This window comes from Saccopteryx bilineata, chromosome 2, assembly GCF_036850765.1.
Source record: "Saccopteryx bilineata isolate mSacBil1 chromosome 2, mSacBil1_pri_phased_curated, whole genome shotgun sequence".
Lineage (NCBI taxonomy): Eukaryota > Metazoa > Chordata > Mammalia > Chiroptera > Emballonuridae > Saccopteryx > Saccopteryx bilineata.
Genome location: NC_089491.1, coordinates 107,514,027 through 107,537,942, shown reverse-complemented (window position 1 = coordinate 107,537,942; position 23,916 = coordinate 107,514,027). Strand labels below are relative to the sequence as shown.

General features: G+C 36.4%; 1 protein-coding gene across 1 annotated transcript in view; it reads right to left on the bottom strand.

Annotated features, from left to right (window-relative positions):
- The window catches only part of LIN7A (lin-7 homolog A, crumbs cell polarity complex component), a 143,370-nt gene that overhangs the window by 50,482 nt on the left and 68,972 nt on the right, over positions 1-23,916 (bottom strand). The window contains exons 3-4 of the mRNA XM_066257583.1: positions 6,333-6,404; positions 3,855-4,064 (exon numbers count right to left, since the gene is read on the bottom strand). Of these exons, the coding sequence (XP_066113680.1) occupies positions 3,855-4,064; positions 6,333-6,404 (282 nt within the window). The remainder of the gene's footprint in view (positions 1-3,854; positions 4,065-6,332; positions 6,405-23,916) is intronic.

Genomic DNA, 23,916 nt, shown 5'->3' with positions numbered 1-23,916 from the left:
AAAAATCCATAAAGTAACTTCTTTTCTTTCTAAGTAGGGCATTAGGAAATTTCCCCTAGAGCACCAAAGTAGTTAAGGTTTGTTTCAGCCCTACAAATCCCATCCTTCCCAAAGTTGTTCTCAGTTTAGATTGGCATGTTCTGAAAATCTTCCTTATTAATTTCCCCAAATGGTACTTTAAGTGTAAATAGTAATAATTTGATCATTTGCTAATCTTTTTCTTTTTTCTTTTTTTGGTCCTTTCATTACAGGGTAATTTTTTCATTAAATACTTTTGTCTGACTGGAATTATTTATACTAAAAAGATTTTTGTAGTGGGTGTTAGAAGCCAAGGTCTTTGCCTTGGAGTAAGTACTCTGGTGTAATTGTGGAACACCCATGGGTCATACAGTTTTTTCTCATTTACAGAAGGAAAATGACCTCTTGATGAACAACTGATAAATATTTGACACTATTAAAATGTATGTAACTTTTAAATAATTTAAAATAGGTCATTTATTATATATCGTATGACTATATGGTTGTGCAGTATTTTAAACATCACATTTAGGAGTTTTTTAAACCAATCCAAGGTGGTCAGCAAACATTGTATCAGAAGGCAACACATTAGAGGCTGGCCACTATAAAAGCATTTGTTATACCTATTTCAGTGAAAAACTGATGATTTTCTTGTTAGCAAAAAATATGGCAGAAATGGATTCTCATTGGCAAAATTAGGGACTCATTAACAAGCAGGCTAAATGCAACTTAATTAATTAACGTTCCATTTAATGTATGTGGAATATTAAAGACTTTTGGAGACATTCACCACCTTTACATGAATAGGGTACAAAATCGTCAGGAAGCCCATGGCCTGTACCATAAGATTTGTGGCATAAGTTTAATCACTAAATATTCCTATTCCCAGTAGTCCATTTAATAGATTTTCTGATTCTCTGATACTGAATAGAGGGGTCCTGAAATCCTGGTCTTGGAATGTTGTTTCATCTGCCGCAAGTAAGTCTTTCTGAGGTAATGATGGGAATATCTGAATAAACAGAGAACTATGATTTTACCAAACTTATGGAAGAGGTTGCATGAATCTGTTAATGCCTTTTGCTAATAAATGTTTGCTAAAATACGCCTATCTGTGTAGCAGACATTGCTTTAAGACTTACTTTAACATAACTAGCATTAGCATTACCAGAGAAGGACTGCTAGCCCTCTGCAACCGGCTTCAGTAGCCACCCTACCGTTCAGAGATGTGTCTGACCAAATGATAACTGCACAGTTCTCAACAGACATTTTGCCTCATTTTAAACTTCATCGGCACCAGTCAAGTTACTACTTCTCTTATTCAGATTAGGAAATTCAACTTTAGGGGATATTAATCCATAATCATATAGATATTGAGTGGTAGAGTCTTTTGTGTCTGATTTCATCACCTAACCACCACCTCGCCCCTACCAAAAATCTCCCACATAAACTCTCATGAAAGAAATGAATGAGTAATTATGAAAAGCCTACAGTTGTGTTCCCTGCAAATGTATTGGTTAAATAAAGACTCTAGCTCCCTAGGCAGATAGTTAAATGTGAACCATCTATTAAAGTGATTTCATATATATATATATATATATATATATATATATATATATATATATATATATTTATTGCTGGGTTATATAATTACAATTACTATTAATATGTTTTTGTTCCTTTTTGTATTTTCATGTTTTAAAACCTATACTTTCTTTTGATCTACCCAATATATTCAGAAAAATTGTAAATTCATACACTAGGCACAAATTAATTACTTTGTGACAAAATTACATGACCTAGCTCTCCAAGCAGTCTTCTAGAAAGTTTGACTCTGAAATTATCAGTTGAAACATGCTTTGAAAAAGTCATAGTTATCTAAAGGTCAATAAAGAGCTCATTTCAAAGCATTGCAAAATAGAGAAAAGTAAATGAAATGGTAATTTTAGAACTGGAATGCTAAAGTGATCTAAAATATTCATGGGTTGATGAGTTTGATGCACATCAGAGATCAGCAAAGTAAATGAATAGTTTTGGTTTCTACAAAAGTTCTAGTCAGGTAAGAAATAAAAAGAAATAAAATGTAAGACATAAATACAGAGCAATTTACTTCATAGTTACCAATAAAATATTATATTTTAACTCTATTTTATTTTAGATAGTCTAAGCTGAAATCACTAGTCTATAATAAAACCCAAATCTAGCTTATTAAAACCTTAAGCTCTCAGGAAAAAGATCTTAGGTTAATAGAAAGATATTCATTGACATGTTCCCATTTATACTTTTAAATGTGTGAATATAGGTTATTTGTTGTTGATGTAAATAGAACTTTGGGAGAGAAAACTATTCATTTTATAGTAAGGTATTCCTTTAGCAACTCTATTACACGAGGAGATAATATCATCCAAAGAATACGAGGCTATGGGCCCTGGGCGGTTGGCTCAGTGGTACAGCATCGGACTGGCGTGCAGGAGTCCCAGGTTCAATTCCCGGCCAGGGCACACAGGAGAAGCACCTATCTGCTTCTCCACCCCTCCCACTCTCCTTCCTTTCTGTCTCTCTATTCCCCTCCTGCAACCAACGCTCCACTGGAGCAAAGTTGGCCCGGGCGCTGAGGATGGCTCTATGGCCTCTGCCTCAGACGCTAGAATGGCTCTAGTTGCAACAGAGCAACGGCCCAGATGGGCAGAGTATCGCCCCCTGGTGGGCATGCCGGGTGGATCCCGGTTGGGCGCATGCAGGAGTCTGTCTGACTACCTCCCCATTTCCAACTTTAGAAAAATACAAAAAAAAAATACGAGGCTATGAAAAAAAGTATGTTCTTACTTTTACTTTAAAATGTTATATATTTTAATTTACTATATTGTCATGTGAAAAGTAATATATATTGAATAACAGATAACATATTCAAACATATTAGTGGGGGGGCTGACATTTTTATTGTATTATAGCTGTACAAGTAGCATAAAGAATTAGCTGTCCATTATCCTTTTCCATATGTATTATTATATTTATTAAAATTATCCTTCCTGGCCCTGGCCCATTCATTGACTCAATGGTAGAGCATTGGCCCAGCATGTGGATGTCTCATATTCAATTCCCAGTCAGGGCACACAGGAGAAGCACCCATCTGCTTCTCTATCCTTTCCCCTTCTCCCTCTCTCTCTCTTCCCTTCCTACTGCCACGTCTTGATTGGTTTGAGCACATCAGCCCTGGGCACTGAGGATGGCTCCATGAAGCCTCTACCTCTGCTGCTAAAAATCGCTTGGTTGCAAGGATGGCCCTAGATAGGCAGGGCCTTGGCCCCAGTAGGCGGTTGCCAAGTGGATCCCAGTTGGGGAGTATGTGGGAGTCTGACTCTCTATCTCCCTTCCTCTCACTTGGAAAAGAAGAGACAAAATAAAAATAAAAAACAGAAAATTATCTTTCCTTTTTAATTAAAATAGAATAGATAGGGTGAAGAGTTTTATCTTTATTTTTAAAATGCATTTGCTTACAGTAACTTTGAATAAAAAGCACCTGGAAATTATTATGTTCTTCTAATCATTAGTTCAGTTAATGTTATTATTAATTATATGAGAGAGTATTATATGGGTGAAATTCTACCACCTGGGATGGTTTCCCAACTGGTTCATACAAATTACATCTGAACAAGCTGAAAGGAGACATAAAAACTGTAAAAATCACTGCTTTTGTTGGTTTAATATCTGCCAATACTTGGGAAGCTGTTTGGACACAAAATTATGATTTGTTCTAAGATTTCAACACCGACTTGAGTCAAAGTGAGGAGAAAAGAGAACGTGTCAGGGAGACCCCTCTGGTTATTTTATGCACATACCACTCCGTTCACGGACAGCAGCTGGTCTCCTCTTTTGAGGCCTCCATGTCTTTCAGCCACCCCTCCAGGAATGATGCGAGAGATATAGATGGGGGAATTCTGCTCCTTTCCTCCCATCACGTTAAAACCAAGGCCTTCATCAGTCTTTGGCAGTTCGACTACCCGAGGGTGGGAGTGGCCTTCACTAGCAGCAAAAGCTGCAACTGTTGCCTGAAAGAAAAGATGGTCATTTGGTAATAAAACGAGGGAAGGAGTATTGATCTTACTCTTTGCAGTGGTGGGGAGATCAGCCTTCTGGGAGGAAAGAACACAAGAGAGGGGCGTTCTTCATTCACACATCATCTATGACTCCTTTTCTCTGGGAAAGCCCAGCCCAGCTGTTTCCAGCTTTCTAGACCTTATCCTTTAAGATAAAATTGTCCCTTTTCCATAAAAATTCTTTTCCAATTACCTCAATTAGGTGGAATTCCACCTATTCTTGCACTCCAAATAGGATGGGTCCATATGCTACCTACATATGTCATATATACTATAATTATTATGTAAAAATGGTAATTACGGCACCCAAAGGGTGGCTTACACTTCTTTGCATGACACACAGTCTAACCTGGTGCTTGCACACAGACCTTCATAAATTTTTATTCAATACACTGAGAAGCACTTATATGTATATATAGTGGCAAATACATCTATGATTTTGATATTGCCAGACCACGGGTTTAGCAAATTTGTTCTTTTTTTTTTTTTTTTTTTTTTTTTTTTTTTGAGGATGCCTAAAAGAAAAGCTATGATAAAGTAATAGATTGAAACAGATTATTATTTCATATTATTTCAAGAGGTCTTCTCTGGCACAGGCTTTTCCCCTCTGACATTGTACATTAATATTTCAACTACGACAGCGATGTAAGCACAATGAGAAGTCTATGGTTGTATGCTAGGTGTATAAAATATAATTTAGTATGGACACAATTTAATTTTAAAATTCAGATATTAATTGAAAAAAAATAAGCTGAAGGAAACAACTTACCATTAGTTCCCACCCCTCATGGAAATACAATTACAGCATTAAAGCAGTTTCTGTCAAGAAAAGATTCTCTGCCTGCTCCTTAGTTCTCACCTCCATTAACCTTTCGTACCCATAGCTGATTAGATGCCTGCTAGAAAGTGATTTACTCAACAGTATAAAAATATCGATTCCCAACTAGTGTACATTCTTTTCCACACACAACATTATCACATCAATTTAGCATTATGCTAACGTCTGCATTTAGTGAGATATATAGTGAATGATATGGAAATAATGGCTTGTTTTTAGCTACATGCATTGGCTCATGCAAACCTTGTCATCATGCGTAGATTTTAATGGCTGACATGGATGCAATGCAGACAGCCCAGAAACAACCAGAAAGTACTGTGCTATTGCAACATTATGCTGCTATCCTGCTGTTCTACATGAATAAGAAATGAGAATGGTAAAACACTACATAATTCACTTTCCCCTTAATTAAACCATGTAGGGATCATTTTTTTTTTTTCTGGTGTGTGTTCCACTTCAGTACAAGCAAAGCATGATGTAATGACAATAATACCCTCTTTTTACTTAGGTTAAAAAAAAACACACCTTACAAATCTGCAGTGTTCAGTTGCAGGATGAAATCTAAGACATCAGGAAGGAAACCACACAACAGGTGATGTAAACACACAAAAAAATTTAATGAAAAATTCTAATTATTTTCACCAGTTCTTATTTCTTTTAGTTTGTTAAAAACAGACAGAAAAGCTTTGAAAAAGCAAGTGTGTATTATAAGATTTCTGTATTTATAAGATAAGCACATTGGCAACTTTGGTTTAAAACTACTGTATCCTAATGGCATGTTTTCCAGATAATTTCATGATCCTATCGCTGTAACATTTCCACTAGGATAGAGTCTCTACAGCATCTGGATTTAAGGTTTTAGAGACCAATGTGGTCACTATCACAAAAGGTGGCAGGCCTTCCCTTTATGACCGCCTCACATTCCTTCAGCCACCCACGGCTCAGCTGAAGACATGGCAGGACCCTACACCAGTGAGTGTCAGGGGTGTTCTCTTAATGACCAACTTAAGTCAAATCTTTAGACTTGTGGAAACAAATCTTCATGCATTGAGTAGGGAACAGGCTCTTTTTGATCAGAGGAAAAGTGTCAGGAAACCAAGTAGTATTTCATACAATGAATCAGTAGATTTGCTTGTGCCAAATGGAAATTTAGTGAGTTTCATGAAATCATTCTCTTTTCTTAAGCTACAGAAGCAGCAGAAACGTTCAATTTTCCATTAGGATTTTTACCTGGGAAGTAGTACTGGTTCTAGACTCTGGGCTGCCACTGATGTCTAAATTCTCTTACAGTGTACACACGAGAATACCTGAAACATACACGCGCACAATCAATTACTAGATCACTGGGGTTAAGTATACTTTCAAAGTTACTCAAGCCTCACCTTTGCAGTGGCCCTGGCACGGAATTCGGGACAGCCATTCACCGTTATCGTTTCATGCATATATTGATACACCTAAAATGTTCACATAAAAGAAAAAAGAATGTGTAAAAACATTAAGAATATTAATTCTTTCATAGCAGATAGGACAATATGTTTGCATTGAAATATAAAAATTTCCTATCACAAAGTCAAGTTGGTCTGAATCAATTATCCTGATGATTTGGGCCAAAATTCCCTCTTTTTTGGGGGGAGGGGAGACTGGGGCAAAGAAGTCAATCACTTTCATTTTAGTTTTTCTTTTTCTTTTTTATTCAGAGATAGGAGGGGAGGCGGAGAGACAGACTACGGCATGCGCCCTGACCAAGATCCACCAGCAAGCCTACTAGGGGGCGATGCTCTGCCCATCTGGGTCATAATTCATTGCTCAGCAACAGAGTTCTTAGCACCTGAGAGGGAGCCATAGAGCCATCCTCAGCAATCGGGGCCAACTTGCTCCAGTTGATCTATAACCACAGGAAGGGGAGAGAGAGATAGAGAGAAAAGAGAAGGGGAGAGGTGGAGAAGCAGATGGTAACTTCCCCTGTGTACCCTGACTAGTAATCAAATCTGGGACACCCACATGCCAGGCTGATGCTCCACCAGTGAGTCACCCACCCAAGATCAATTACTTTTATTTTTAATCTGGCTATCCATACTCATCAAATATGTAAACTCATTTTTTTTAACATATATTATAAAAACTACTTTGTTGGTAATCATTTTTACCTTATATATAGTTTTTTTCAATCTAGGTAACACTTGGAAAATAGTTTTCTAAATTAATATTGCACAGAAATGGAAGAACTATCTTTTATTTGTGTATTGGGAGCTGTTAATGACACACTTGGAGATATTCTATTTCTATCAGTTGTGCGTCACCTTATAAAAGTTTCTTAACGACATACTTGTAACTCATAGATAAAAATGTATTCAGGAGCAAAGACACGTAAAGTAAGAGATTCTTAAAACTAGTGACACAGAGCAACATATCAACTATGGGTTAATGTTAACATTCAGATGAAATAGTAAGAATGGCAGTAAAATCTGGACTGGGAATAATGTTGTAGAAAGTATACAGGTTCTAGACTAATAGACCTAACTTTGAGCCTCCGGTTAATACAACTGGACTAATGTTTACCATCATTTAACATTCCCCACATTATTTGACCCAGATCTTTTGGGAAGAAATCTCCTAGGACTAGAAGTTCATCAACACCTTTTACAAAGAATTGATCTGGCCCTGGCCGGTTGGCTCAGCGGTAGAGCATCGGCCTGGTGTGTGGGGGACCCGGGTTCGATTCCCGGCCAGGGCACATAGGAGAAGTGCCCATTTGCTTCTCCACCCCCCCCCCTTCCTCTCTGTCTTTCTCTTCCCCTCCTGCAGCCGAGGCTCCATTGGAGCAAAGATGGCCCGGGCACTGGGAATGGCTCCTTGGCCTCTGCCCCAGGCGCTAGAGTGGATCTGGTCACGGCACAGCGACGCCCCGGAGGGGCAGAGCATCGCCCCCAGGTGGGCAGAGCGTTGCCCCTGGTGGGCGTGCCAGGTGGATCCCGGTCGGGCGCATGCGGGAGTCTGTCTGACTGTCTCTCCCCCGTTTCCAGCTTCAGAAAAAAAAAAAAAAAGAATTGATCAAAAACTGTAGTTCTCAACTGGAAGCAAATCTCTCCTGCCTCCCCACCTCCCACCAGGAGACATTTGCCAATGTCTGGAAATATTCTGTGTTGTTACAGGTGGGGAAAAGATTAGTGCCATTGGAATCTAGTAGGTAGAAGCCTGGATGTTGCTAAACATCCCACAAGGTTCAGAGTAGCCCCCCCCACCAGAAAGAATTATCTGCCAGAATGTCAACAGTGTTTAAACCAAGAAACCCTGAACTAAGGAATCAAATTGTATCTTTTCTTCTTATATGCAATAATTAATTAGTAAGCTGTAAAAACAAACTTGCATAGTAATGAGTAAAGGATCTTGGAAATGTTCCATAAATAATCTTTGGAGTAACTTATGATGATTCTGGTGTGCATTTAATGAGGGCTTATTTTCAGCCAAGTGTATTGCTAAGCGTTTTATATCTATGAGCTCATTCAATTCTCATAATTTATGATTGAGGCACTCCACACCAAGAAACGGCCATGGAGGTGGTAACACACCTTCCAGGATCACACAGCTAGTGCGTGGTAGACTCAGTACAGAGATTCATGCCCAACTGCCACTAAAATCTTCCCTCTTTCAATCACATCAGGCTTTCTTCTGTTAAGACAGCATCAGACCACTATTATTTTGGCAGCATGTTTAGAAATAGACCTTGCAGAGGTCACAAGTGTTAATTATATGTTGAATAAAGGTATCTAGGTTTTATATGGTGCCTACCCTTATAGAAGGGGTGGCTTTAAATGCACAACGCAACAATTTTAAAAACAAATTCATCACCCCAAATGAAAGTGAAATAACACTTTAATCTTCTAAGATTATGTGAAATAATTCCAATATTATTGCCAGTCCATTTTTTTTTTTCAATAAAATGGTCTGGTTATAGAGCCAAGTCAAAACTTGGAGATAATAATTCTATTTCTATTAGTTGTATCACCTTATGAAAGTTTCTTAGCTTCTCATTTCCTAAGGGATAAAATGTATCTTAGCTTATCTTACTTTACAAGGACAATTATAAAAGTATTTGTAAAATTCTGAAGAAGTTGTTATGAAGAGCTAAAGTATCTTACCAGATATCCTAAGAGATTTCTTTTTCTCATTCTCTCTCTTTTTTTTTTTTTTAATTTAAGGAGGAGAGGAGGGGAAGCAGAGAGACAGACTCCCACATGCGCCCCGACAGGGATCCACTTGGCAAGCCCCCTACAGGGCAATGCTCTGCCCATCTGGGGCCCTTGCTCAGCAATGGATCCACTTTTTTAGCACCTGAGGCAGAGTCCTCAGAGCCATCCTCAGCACCTGAGGCCAACTTGCTCAAACCAATTGAGCCACGGCTGTAGGAGGGGAGGGGAAGAGTGAAAAAGGGGAGGGCTGGAGAAGCAGATGGTCACTTCTCTTGTGTGCCCTGATCAGGAATCGAACCTGGAACATCCACATGCTAGGTAGACTCCCTACCACTGAGCAAATTGACCAGGGCCCTGAGAGATTTCTTAAAGGGAAAATTTAAAATGTTTGTATAAATGTCATGCACTAACTGATTGCAGCACTGGAGCCCCAAAATGTTTGTATGAACTTCAACAAGGGACAGTGGGGCTTATAGTCCCCAGAATCCTTTGGGTTCCCAAACTTTTTGGCAAACATCAGGGACAGCATTTCTAAGCACAGTCCACTGATTAAGATAGATGTAATTTCTTGTATAAGTCAAATAACTGATAGAAACTCTGATAGAGGTTTACCTTACATTTTAGTGTCAGTAATTTTCGAACCTTGAATAATTAACAGATTCAATAGCATTTTGCATACTTAGAACATATTTCAAGCTATTGAAAATTTATAATAATAGATTAATTCAGTAAAGGCAATAGAATTGTAGTGAGTTGGTTCAGAAAGTTTATTTTTTTATTTGTTCTGCTAAAATTGTAGTCAGGATGTTAGGTACCTGGACCAAGATATGAAAGAAAAAAATTAATGGCTACTTCTAATGTTCATTATAGAAGAGATGTTGCCGATTTTTTTTAAATGAATTATTTAAATTTTCTTTTTCTTTATATCCAAAAGCAAATAGACTCCCTTTGCTAGATGGTAATTTTATCAGAGAGAACAAACACTAATGAAGTAAAAGCTTCACTTTAACTTTAATTTACTTATGAAGGTTACAACAGAATTCCAATTTAGAAAGAGTTTGAAAAAAACAGCTAATATTCTAGCGTAAGAGGATTTCTGCTTTTGAGATTTATTTTATACATGTATATGCAGGCTATGTAGATAATGTCACACTATAAAGTTTACACTGAATCATTCTTGATTTTGAAAACTCTGATTGCTATAAAAAGGTAGGTAAGGCTTGACAAATCTCTATGAGTTTCTTCTCCTGGATCCCTTTTCTCCCAACCACATACTAACCAGGCCCGACCCTGCTTAGCTTTCGAAATGAAAGGAGATCAGGCGCGTTCAGGGTGGTATGGCTGTAGATGCCTTCCTGGATCCTTTTTCTATGTGATGTTAAATCACCTACTATCTATGCATCTTACTGTTCTGCTATGCAAAACCCTATGTTGAAGAAGCTGTCAAAGAAGACAAAGTATGTGGTCTCATAAGTCATAACCATTATTTGTATTATAATAGCTACTATATTTCTATTATTACTTTTATATCCATGCCTAAGATGCAATTGGAATGATACCTTTAGAATTTAGATGTTTGATCAAGCTAAGTGTGAGAAAAAGCCTGGAGTTTAAAACTGGATTTTGATTGTTAAGTCTTCTGCTCTTATAATTGTATTACCTTTCTTATTTTGATGTTATTTAAAAATTGCTGTGCAAGGCAGACACTAGGCAGGCTCGCCTGCCCTCCCCAGCCCCTCTGAGCATCTGGCCCTATGACCCAGTTCTGTCCAATGAGAATTCAAACAGAAGTAGCTGAGAGACCTCTGGGAAAGTGCCCCTTCTTTGGTACAAGTTCTGATCTTTTCCCTTCTCTCTTCTTGTTCTAAGTGTGGATATAATGAATCCCAGCAGGCAGCTGCCTTTCTCTCAACTTGTAACAAGAAAAAATAGTCCTATTTGTGTATGTTATTAAAGTTGGATATTTTTTTTTTTGCTACTTTCAGCCAAGAGAATTCCTGATTATATTATTCAAGTGAACATCATACAGAAACATGCTGTCTTTAAAGTCAGTTATCTTCTAGCCCCATCAAATTTCAAAAGTTTTATTATAATTTGTTCATGACAATAAACTAGGAATTAGTGTAAGTTTGTTTACACAAGGGCTTACAAACCAAATGAGGGAAACTAAAACTGTAGTTTAAAAAAAATGGGAGGGAGAGACTAACTCTGAAAAACATTGTTAAGAAAATGAAAAGACAAGTTGACTGGGAGAAAGTAATTGCCAAACACATATCTGATCAAGACCTCATATCCACAACACATGAACAGTCTCAAAAACAATCCAATTAAAAATCAGGTAAAGTATTTGAACAGACATGCCGTCAAGGAAGATATATGGTGGCAAATATGAAAAGGCATTCACCATAGTCACTAGGGAAGAACTGAAATGAAAACCATAATTAAGGACATCTACACACTTATTAGAATGTGTCTAGATTTTAAAAAATACTGACAATAGCCAGTAAGGACAAGAATGTCTTGAACAACTAGAATTCTTCAATACTGCTGATTGGAATAGATAATGGCACAGCCACTTGAGAAAACAAGGTAACAGTTTTCTGCAAAATTAAACTTTCACTTACTGTAAGATTCACTTATCTACTTCTAACTCCATATGAAAGATAAATACAAATACACATTCATATGAAAATGAGATGCAGCTTTATTTATAATTGCCACGTACTGGAAACAACTCAAATAGCTTGCAACTGTGAAAGAATAATCAAAGGGAAATACAACAATACAATAGAATTCTGCTAGGCAATAAAAAAAAGAACAAACTGCTCATACGTGCAACAGTGTGGACGAATCTCAAGTGCATGTTGCTAAGTAAAAACCACCATACTCTGGTGGTTCCTCAAAAAACTGAAAATAGAACTACCTTATGACCCAGCAATCCTTCTACTGGGTATATACCCCAAAACCTCAGAAACATTGATACGTAAAGACACATGTAGCCCCACGTTCATTGTAGCACTGTTTACAGTGGCCAAGACATGGAAACAACCAAAAAGCCCCTCAATAGAAGACTGGATAAAGAAGATGTGGCACATATACACTATGGAATACTACTCGGCCATAAGAAATGATGACTTCGGATCATTTACAACAAAATAGTGGGATCTTGATAACATTATACGGAGTGAAATAAGTAAATCAGAAAAAACCAAGAACTACATGATTCCATACATTGGTGGGACATAAAAACGAGACTAAGAGACATGGACAAGAGTGTGGTGGTTACCAGGGGTGGGGGGAAGGAGGATGCAGGAGGGAAGGAGGGAGAGGGCTTGGGGGAGGGGGAGGGGCACAAAGAAAACTAGATAAGAGGGTGATGGAGGACAATCTGTCTCTGGGCGATGGGTATGAAACATAATTGAATGACAAGATAACCTAGACATGTTTTCTTTGAATATATGTACCCTGATTTATTAATGTCACCCCATTAACATTAAGAAAAATTTATTTAAAAAAAAACCCATCATACTCTATGATGATTTTTGTTACATGATGCTCTGAAATGGCAAATAACAGGGAAAGAAAACAGATCAAAGGTTGCCAGAAGCAGGGAGTAGGAATGAGTTGACTGTCAGGAATGGAGGAATTTTGGAGGGCATTGAAACTGTTCTACATCTTGTTAATGGTTATGGTTACATGAATTTATGTGATTATTAATACTCTTAGAACTATAGTATATGTATGCTGAAAAGGGAGAGTATTACTTCATATAACCTATCCTTCAATGAACTTGACTTCCTTTAATAAGCCTGACTTTTAAAGAAAACCAGAAAATAGTTTTAATCAATGAAATTTTCACAAACTTAATCATGAAACTGAGACTAAAAATAAGGGCTCTGAAACACAGACCTATATATATTTAAGAATGTGTTACCTATAATAAAAAGATGATATTAGCCCTCATTCCTCACATTTTGTAAATATGCAAGCAGCAGATATACTTTAATGAATGGTAGCACCCTTTATTAAACATAGGATGCTCCCAAGATTGTGTAGTGCCTCATTATAAATAGGCTGGCTGCTAAAATGTCAACAGAATTATAATCAGGAATAAATAAACCCCTCTCTATCAGTGACTAGCAAGAAGAAGTAAACCTTTCAGCAACATCGTGAAAAATGAAAATGACATTAAACCACGTTCCCTCAAGAGAGAAAAAAGGGGAAAGACATATGATCAGAATGATTAGAGAAATATGAATAAAAAACAATAGCCAAACAGGAAAATGATACGGCCCCCCTCCTACCACATTGTAGTATTCATTATGGCTTATTAACTCTATGGCTTTTATTAAAAAGCAAGCAAAAATGTACTTTTTGTTAAAAATACCAAGGTTTTAAGACTGATGTTTATATCTAAATCTATCTATAATTTTTCATGGAGTTCTTGTTTTTCAGATTTGGAAACTCAGGGAAGAGTAAAAGAAAAGTTATGTAATATGGTACTTAACTTTAAAATATTTAAATATTTTCATAACAAAAGTAAAGATTAAGCCCCACCCCATCCTTTTATAATTACACTGTCAACTTGACTGGTTGGACAACATTCACAAAATTATGTCTTAAAGTTTTTTTAGCATAATATAATAAGAACACAACACGTTTTCTGAAAGCAGGTTTTAGAGCAAGGAAGCTATCTAAAATGAATTTGCAGCTCTAAATTTTACTGCGTTTAGTGGAATGAAGACCAGTCATGCAAAAATCAAGTGTCTTGATGTGACTGTACATAACTGCCCTTGATATGACTAGAATAAAACGAATAGAGCTTAAGTCATTGCATATGCAGTCTACTTATATTTAGGAGGTTTAGTAGAAATAATTCCAGATCAATTAAAAACTGGTTCATCTATTAAGGAAGGTATATTTCAAAAACATCTAAATTTTGCCTTGAGTTTGTCTTCCCTTTTGGAAAAATAGCAGTCGTAAAAAAAATTTATATATTTAAAGCTATAACTTCCATGTATTTCTCAAATATAGTTTCCATATGCTTTAGTGACTATGGAAACATTCTGTTCAAAACTTCAGTGTTAGAATTCCTATAAACTAAAAGTTTTAAGATATGGAATTTAATGTTTAGAACCAACTACTATTTCTAAAAAGAAAAAAAAAAAAAACATTAAATGGCACATACTGGTTTCAAGTCCTGTCTTCTACAGGAAGACCATCAAGGATCAAATCAATCCTGAGAAAATCGATGAAGCTAAAATTTCCAGAGTAATAAAATCTTTTCAACATCTCTTTATATGGCCATCTACTTTGATGATAACATGCCACACTGGACAAGAAAAATATTGATGGGTATAAAGAAGCCAAGGACAGTACATCTCTATTAGTATGAAATGATTTACAAGAGAGGATACAGTCATTAAAGAGGACATTTGGTGATATTACTGTTAAAATAAATACAGTAACTGACTCTCCTTCCAGAAATAGGCCATGGACTTAAAGAGAAAGCACTCATACTCTGTTCAGTGGCAGCTGTGCCAAGTAGAAGTACTATTTTCTCACACTGGGAAGGAAAAGACAAATGGACTCTACAATTTTTAGTCACAAAGGACCCAAAAGATCTTTTAGGCCAGGGGTCCCCAAACTACGGCCTGCGGGCGGCATGCGGCCCCCTAAGGCCATTTATCCGGCCCCCGCCGCACTTCCGGAAGGGGCACCTCTTTCATTGGTGGTCAGTGAGAGGAGCATAGTTCCCATTGAAATACTGGTCAGTTTGTTGAATTAAATTTACTTGGTCTTTATTTTAAATATTGTATTGGTTCCCGTTTTGTTTTTTTACTTTAAAATAAGATATATGCAGTGTGCATAGGGATTTGTTCATAGTTTTTTTTATAGTCCGGCCCTCCAACGGTCTGAGGGACAGTGAACTGGCCCCCTGTGTAAAAAGTTTGGGGACCCCTGTTTTAGGCGGTTCTTCCTTCCCATTATTTTCAACCACGTGATGCAGAGTAGAGTAAATGCCTATGGCCAGCACGTCCTTTCAGCACTGAAGAAAAAACATCAATTAATATTGCTGATACAGTACTGTCTTCATGAAATAAAATCAGTCGTACTACCGTATCCTACTCCAATTCTATTCAGATAGGATACGTCGGAGAACTAAGTCATCACAATAAAATGGCATTACTTGTTGTGTTTATTTTTTTTTTTACTTTAAATAACTTTTCAGTTTTCAATTACAGTTCATATACAATATTATGTTAGTTTCAGGTGTACACCCCAGTGATTGGACATTATATAACTTACTGAGTGATCACCTACTTGAAAAAATCAAGTACCCACCTAGCACCATACATAGTTACTCAAATATTAACTATATTCCCTATGTTGTAATTTACATCCCTGTGACAATTCTGTAACTACTATTTAATACTTCTTAATCACTTCTCCCTTTTTACCCATCCCCCTAAATTCCTTCCCATCTGGCAACCATCAGAATGTTCTCTGTATCTATGAGTTGTTTTTCTTTTTTTTAGATTCCACATATAAGTGAAATCATATGACATTTATCTTCCTTTTTTTGACTTATTTCACTCAGCATTATACCTTCTAGGTCCATCTATGTCATTGCAGATGGCAAAATTTCATTCTGTTTATGTCTGAGTCATATTCCGTTGTATACACTTCTTTATCCAGGCACCTCTTGATGGACCCTTAGTTTGCTTCCATATTTTGGCTATTGTGAATAATTCTGTGATGAACATGTGGATGTGTTTTTGCTTTAGTGTTTTGAGTTTCTTTGGGTCCTTCTTTGTCTCTTCTTATGTAGCCTTAATTTTAAAGTCTGTTTTGTCTAGGAGAAGTATTGCTATACCAGTTTTTTGTTTGTTTGTTTCCATTTCTATGCAATCTTTTTTCATTCTTTTACCTTCAGTCTATCTGTGTCTTTCAAACTAAAGTGAATCTCTTACAGACAGCATAGGTAAGGGTCTTATTTTATTATTCATTCAGAGGATGGCATTACTTACAACTAAAACAAAAAAACTATACTGATTTTGAAAACTGAAACCAATGTGATATGCTCACTAAAAATTTTTTGCTCTCCTTCTCACATGTTAACCTTTGCATACCTGCTCACTTATTGCCCCAATATCCTCATGGCATCACCCAGAAACCAGATTTTACTAGTGGTACTGATAGTGTCTTTAAAAGGTTAGCAGCCATGATACACATCTTCTCTTTCTGCATCATGTCATAAGAACTCAGGTGGAGGTTACCTGCTTTGGAGCAAATGTAGCTGCTCCTCTCATTTTATAATCTACCTTCTTAGGCCAAATAAACATCTCAGAGTCATACTGAAAGAAAAGCTGGGGTTCACTTAAGCATCTGGTCCTATCTATGTTTTACCAGAGAATCTGCTGTAGACAAGAGTGGGTGCTCCCCATGCTAATATCAAGGGGTCATTTATTTCCTATTTGGTTATGGTCCTGTCACCTAGCTTCCTTGGTTGGTAACACCCTAATAAGAAGGGAGAAAATGAAGAGGAGGGCTTGAGCACTACTGGACCAGGGCTGTGATACCATCTTTTTTTGGAGGGGGGGTAATTTAATTTTTTAATTAAATTTAGTGGGATGACATTGGTTAATAAGATTATATAGGTTTCAAGTGTACATTTGTATGATACATGATCTTCATATTGCATTGTGTGCCCACCACCCAAAGTCAAATCATCTTCCATCACCATGTATTTGACTCCCTTTATCTTTACTAATCCCCCTCTTCCCCCTTCCCTCTGGTAACCACCACATTGTTGTCCGTGTCTACCAGTTTTTATCTGTTTTTCTTGTTTGTTCATTTGTTGCTTTCAGTTTTATATCCCACATATTAATGAAATCATATGATTCTTAACTTTTCCTGTGTGACCTATTTTGCTTAGCATGATAGTCTCAAGGTTCATCCATGTTGTCACAAATGTCAGTATTTCATCTTTTCTTACAGCTGAGTAGTATATATTTATATGTACCACATACAGTATATCCAATCATCTAAATACTAATGGCATTTGTTAAAGAACTAGAACAAAATATTATCAGATTTTTAGGGAACCACAAAAGGCCCCAAATAGCCAAAGGAATGTTGAGAAAAAAGAAAAAAGCCAGAGGTATCATACTTTATGACTTCAAATAACACTACAAAGTGACAATAATAAAAATAAAAAAAACAGCATGGTATTGGAAGAAAAACAGACAGAGAGACCAACAGAACAGGATTGAGAGCCCAGAAAAAAAACAAACGTGTTGGGAAATTGTTTTCTATAAAGGAGCCAAAATCATACAATGGAGAAAAGAAAGCCTCTTCAATTAATGGTGCTGTGAAAATTGGAAAGCCATATGCAAAAGAATAAAGCTAAACTAGTATTTTCCCCCATATACAAAGAACAAAACAAAACCAAAAATTAAAATAGATCAAAGTCCTAAATATAAGACCTGAAACAATAAATTACATAGAAGAACACATAGATTATAAATTTATGGGTCTTGACCATAGAGAACATTTTAAGAATTGACACCAAGGGCAAGAGAAGTAAAGGCAAAAATAAATCAAACTAAATAGCTTCTGCACAGCAAAGAAACTGCCAACAGAACAGAAAGGCATCCAATCAAATGGGAGATGGTATTTGCAAACAACAGGTCTGACAAGGGGTTAATATCCAAAATACATAAAGAACTCTTACAACTCCACATTAAACAAACAATTCGTTTTAAAAATGGGCAAAGATCTTGAATAAATACTCTTTCCAAAAGACATACAAATGGCCAACAGATATATGAAAAGATGCTCAACTTCACTAGCTATTAGGAAAATATATACAATTTAAAATTACAAAGAGATACTACCACATGGCTGTCAGAATGCTTATTACCAATGAGACAAGTAGTGTTGGAGAGGTTGGGGCAAAAAAAGAACCCTCAATCACTGCTGGTGGGAATATAAACTGGTACAGCCACTATGAAAAGCAGTCTGGCAGTACCTCAAAAAAATTAAGACTAGAGTTTCCATATTCCCCAGCAACCTCTCTTCTGGGTATCTACCCAAAAATTTGAAAACATTTATTTGCAAAGACACATGCACCCCTATGTTCACTGCAGCATTATTCATGGTGGCAAGACATGGAAACAACCAAAGTGTTCTTCTATACCATCTTTATAGTACTGAAACCTCAATCTACCTCTCATAGCCTATATGTGCATTTCCAAGGTTAACTATATGAATCAGACTTTCTGCTGCAATGTGATAAATGCCATTTATGATTTGCTTTAAAAGGTATTAAGTCTACTATAGCAGTAGAAGGTAGAATTTAAAGGGTCTGTAATTTTTGACCAATCTCATGTCCTAGTGATTTTATGTAAAAATGGTATTACTAGACTGTAAAAAAATACAGTCTCAAATTGCAAGTGATCTCCAATGCTTATATTTAAATGAATATGAAGAACATTTTGGACAAAGTATGCCTTTAAATATCTACCCATCTGCCTAGCGAAGTTACAAAGGAACTATGGCTTTTTCTGAAATGCTGTTTATAAGTTAACTCTAATGAAAAGGGCATATGAACAAAGTTCTTTATTGTCCTACCTCTTAAATGATGTGGGAAGGATGAGAGGACCCTCGAGGAAGTTATTTTGGAATCATTGAACAAAGTGGATTTAACATCCCCTCACAAATGACAATATATTGCATATTTCATTTGTTTTTGGTTATGTGGGTACTCAGTAGAGAAACATCAGTACTATTGATATATTACATAACAGTCCTCAGAATGTCTATCAGCTCTGAAATTTTCAGAAGTTATTTATATGAATTAAAAAGACATGCCATATACTTAATTTTTCAAAGAAAACAGAAAATACTTTGTTCAGTTTTATACTTTCACAACTAATTATTCTGTTATAAAAGCAGAATAGTTGTGATGCTATAAAACTGAAGAATGACTATAATTTTTGAAACTGTGCTATTAATCACTGATTTCTCTACTTATTTTAATAACTGGTCTATATATATTTCCTAGTAGGTTAATACATATAACTTTCATAAGGTAGTACAAACTAAATATTTTGTGCAAACCTTTTAATAACTGCAAGAAAAAGTGAGATCACAAATAACAGCATTTATACAGAGTCCACGCAGTTGGTGGCCAAACCACCAGGGAGAATTATTTTTCCTTGAGCTTGTCTAAAAAAGGATTCCCTTCAGGCAGCTGTTCCCATCCTGTCCTTGTTATACAGCCAGAGTGCCCTGTGAAATGCCTAAGGAAAATTTCAGAAAGATGTCATTTCTGATTAGTATAGCACCATTCAGAAGAACTGGATTTTCTGTATTTGCTTATTTTGGGTAAAATTCAAACAAAGTTTGGAGCCTAAATCAGACTCTTTTCTACTGATTGGATAAGGATAATATGACATTTCCTGAAGGATATCAATGTGCTGGGATATCGGCTCAGCAGAGTTAAGATTACCAGTACAGTTAAAAGTCTGAGAGAGTTGTAAAATCATTTTCTACTTCTTAAAATGTCTTATCTGGAAGATGAATCAATCATTTTGGGACAATTAAGTGTATAATGTCATTGTCACATGAGTCATGTCAACTAAACGGTGAACATGAGAAAAATTTAGCTCCCTTATTAAGAACCAACCTGAATATTTCACTGATTGAATTAAAATTATTATAGCTAATAATAAGGTTGCCAGAGGTAGCAGTAAAAGTACAGGATGCAAAATTAAATTTGCATTTCAGACAAACAATGATAAAATTTTAGATTAAGTATGTCCCACACAATATGTAGGACATGAATGGATTAAGGTTGAAAGGAGATAGTTTTAGTTTGGTAAGCAGGATAGGTTGGATAAATCCAGAGCAAACTAGTGAATTCGATTAAGGAGTAAACTGAACAGAACTTGGTAATGCTAAACTTTGGGTGACAAAGATGGGAAGACAATCAGTTTGGTCATGTGGGCAGAGATGTGGGATAATAAATTTGACTTTAGATAATGTTGAGTTGTCTTGTGGTTTCCAATAATGTTCAGTGTTCAGCCAGATACACAGGTCTAAAATCAGAAGAATACAGGCTATAAGATACACTTTGTGGGTTATTTAGTTGGGAAATGAAGCCCTTTGTGTATATGTAGTCCTCCAGGAGAAATTTAAAGTGAGAAGAAGAAATGTTCTTGATAAGCTCCCACATCTATTAATGTAACTTATAAGCTGAGCCTTGGTCTTATATTTAACCTATAGAGAGAGCTAAGGCATATATATTATTTAATTTAAAAATTCATATACTCTTTTTTAAGTGAAATATATTCAGGAGAAAGAAAATACAAAAAAAATATAAGCGATTTGACAGTAAAAGTAATTCATATACACTATAGAAAATTTGTATAATATAGAACTGTACAAGAAAATTAAAAAAAAATTAATTCCATACCAGGAATCAACCACTGTTAATGTTTTGGGGAAGCCTGACCATGTGGTGGCACCATAGATAGAACATTGACCTGGGATGCTGAGGACCCAGGTTCCAAACCCTGTGGTCACTGGCTTGAGTGTGGGGTTGCCAGCTTGAGCATGGGATCATAGACATGGCCCGATGGTGGCTTGCTTGAGTCCAGAAGTCGCTGGCTTGAAGCCCAAAGATGCTGGCTTGAGCAAGGAGTCAGTGTGCTCAGCTGGAGACCCCTGGTCATGGCACATATGAAAAAGTCAATGAACAACTAAAGTGCCACAACTGTGAGTTGATGCTTCCCATCTCTCTCCCTTCCTCTCTGTCTGTCTTTTTCTCTCTCAAAAATATATATACATATATGTATTTTGGGGTGGGGATTTATGCCTTGTCTGTTTTATTTATTGATGTTTTTAAAAATCAATATCAAGTCAGTCATTATATACTTTTTATAATCTGATTTTTTCACTTGACTATTGGGAATATTTCCTACATGTATTAAATACCTTCTATATTATTTTAATGGTACTATCATAGTTAATCTTATAAATGTGCCATAATGTAGTTAATGAAAAGATGATTAAAAAATGAGGGTGCTCATTGGGTGACTCAAAGTTTTCACAGATCTACACATATTAAATAAAGAATGACCCCAAAATAAATTTTAGTAAGTAGGTGAATTCACAAATACAGAATTCATGAATGAATGAGGATTGACTGTATAAAGATAATTCATTTAAGAAGCTACAGAATGAAAAATATCAGAATGGGCTAGCTTTTCCTGACACTGTCCTGGATCATTATTATGAAAGCACCGGACTATAGACTTTACAAAGAGGAGTTTTTCATTTCATCTTTTCTCATGTGTTCTGTTAAATTCAACTTATGTTCAAGGCATCAGGCTTGGCTCTGTATAATTAATCTCATAAAGTACCTGTTATGACTATATAATAATCACTAAGTTCTAATTTGTGGTCAAAGATGACCCTTAACCTTTAAAATGCACAGGTTTGATAAAAAGAAAGAGGGAGAAAAGGAAGGGGATTTTAAAACTGCTGGTGTAATGGAGATGTCTGTTAGAGCTGTATTTCAAGTTCATTCATTCTAGGGCTAAATAGACATTTAGAAATAATGACTTTGTTTTCCATTTTCTTGATGATTAAAAAAGGTAATTGAACTAGAGCAAGTAAATAAACATAATTAAGCATACTTTGTTCCTCAAGGTGAAGCTTATAAATGTTCCAAGGTTTCTCATACAAAAGGGCAGTCAGTGAGTGTATGCTCTCAAAGATAAGAGAGAGAACAAAATCACCTACCCACGAGTGTCCAGACACATAACCAAACTGCTACTAATGACAGATTTTCTTTGGTTTGAATTATCCACATTGCTTGGGTCCCTTCCCCTTCTATTTTGATGAGGTGTTTACTTATATGTCTTAACACTAATGATGGTCCAGTCTCCCAAGGAGAGAACAGGAGTTCATAATAATGCCCACGGTGTGGGAAGTAAGTTTGAAAATGTGAATATTTTTATGTGGCCCATCTGATGTGGCACTTGACTTAGTCTTCTTAACACAGATAAATAAGTTTAAAAGACTATTGTTTTACAACCAAAGAATGGGTACAACAAACATCTCTTATCCTAACCCCATTCCTTACCCTGTCTGGTGGTGTGGGTTAGGCTTGCAGTGAGTTTCAGAAATAAAGTTGTCATGACTTTTGGGGTATGCATAATGTTCAAGAAAAGGGTAAGTGAGGAATGTAAGTACAGCACAGGGAACATAGTCAATAATAATGCAATATATACGTGTGGTGCCAGGTGGGTGCTGTTAATATTGGGGAAATGCTTTGCAAAATATATATTTATTTAACTATTATACTGTATACCTGAAACCAACACAAAATAATATTGTAAGAGAAAAAAAAAGAATAGAGTAAGTGCTACTATCTCTTTAAGATCCTGATTTCAATTCTTTTGGATAAATACACAGAAGTATCCTCAAATTCTGGAAACTCCATACTGGTTTTTCTATAACAGCTATACCTTTTTTTTTTTTCTGAAGTGAGAAACCTGGGGGAGGAAAACAGACAGACACTCGCATGCACCTGACCGGGATCTATCGGCATGCCCACTAAAGGGCGATGCTTGGCTCCTTTGGGGCGTTGCTCTGCTGCAATGGGAGTCATTCTAGAGCCTGAGGCAGAGGCCATGGAGTCATCCTCAGCACCGAGGCCAATATTGCTCCAATGGAGCCTTGGCTACAGGAGGGGAAGAGAGAGAGAGAGAGAAAGGAGAGAGAGAAGGGTGGAGAAGCAGATGGGCAGTTCTCCTGTGTGCCCTGGCCCGGAATCGAACCTGGTACTTACACATGCTGGGCCAATGCTCTACCGCTGAGCCAACTGTCCAGGGCACACCAGTACCATTTTGCATTCCCACTAGCAGTGTGCAAAGGTTGCAATTTCTCCACATCCTCACCAACATGTATCTTTTGTTTATGCTAAGTGAAATAAGCCAGTCACAGGAAGACAAATACTGCATGATTCCACTGATGTGAGATGTCTAAAATAATCAAACTAATAGATTCTAAGAGTGGAATGGTGGTTGCTAGGAGTTGTGGGAATGGGCAGTTACTAAACAGTGGGCATAATATTTCAATTGAGCAAGATAAACAAGTTCTAGAGTTCTGCTGTACAGCACTGTACCTATAGTCAATAAAACTGTATTGCACACTTAAAAATTTTTTAAGATTATCCCTCATGTTAAATGTTCCTACTACAAAATACTAAAGATCTAGGTAAGTAACATCTTTTGTTCACATCTAGTGGATATTATTTTTTTAAAGCTAACTGATAAAAGGATTGTTTTTGGAATCTTAAGAAAACATCCTCTTATACCCCAAAATATATCTAGAGTTTAGTTTTACAAAAATCTCGGCTGCATTTTTGCAAAATTTCACATTATAAACTGATTTGTTAAATATATGTCTTATACAATTTAAAAAATATTTGTGGAATATTATTTACACAGATCTTTCATTATTTTCATCTATGTAAATCTCAAAAGACAAAGTTACATTCATAAGTTTAAGGACATAATGCTTTTAGCAACTGTATTTATTTCTTTGTTGAAGCCAATTTAGTTTACCTAGACATAAGACTCACAATGACCTGGCAAATCAATTTTAAGAGTCACTTCACAAGGTTTGACCCCCCTGCTCTAATTATGACCCCTCTGCTCTGAATATACCAACTCTACTTGCACCTGATTAAGATTTTGTG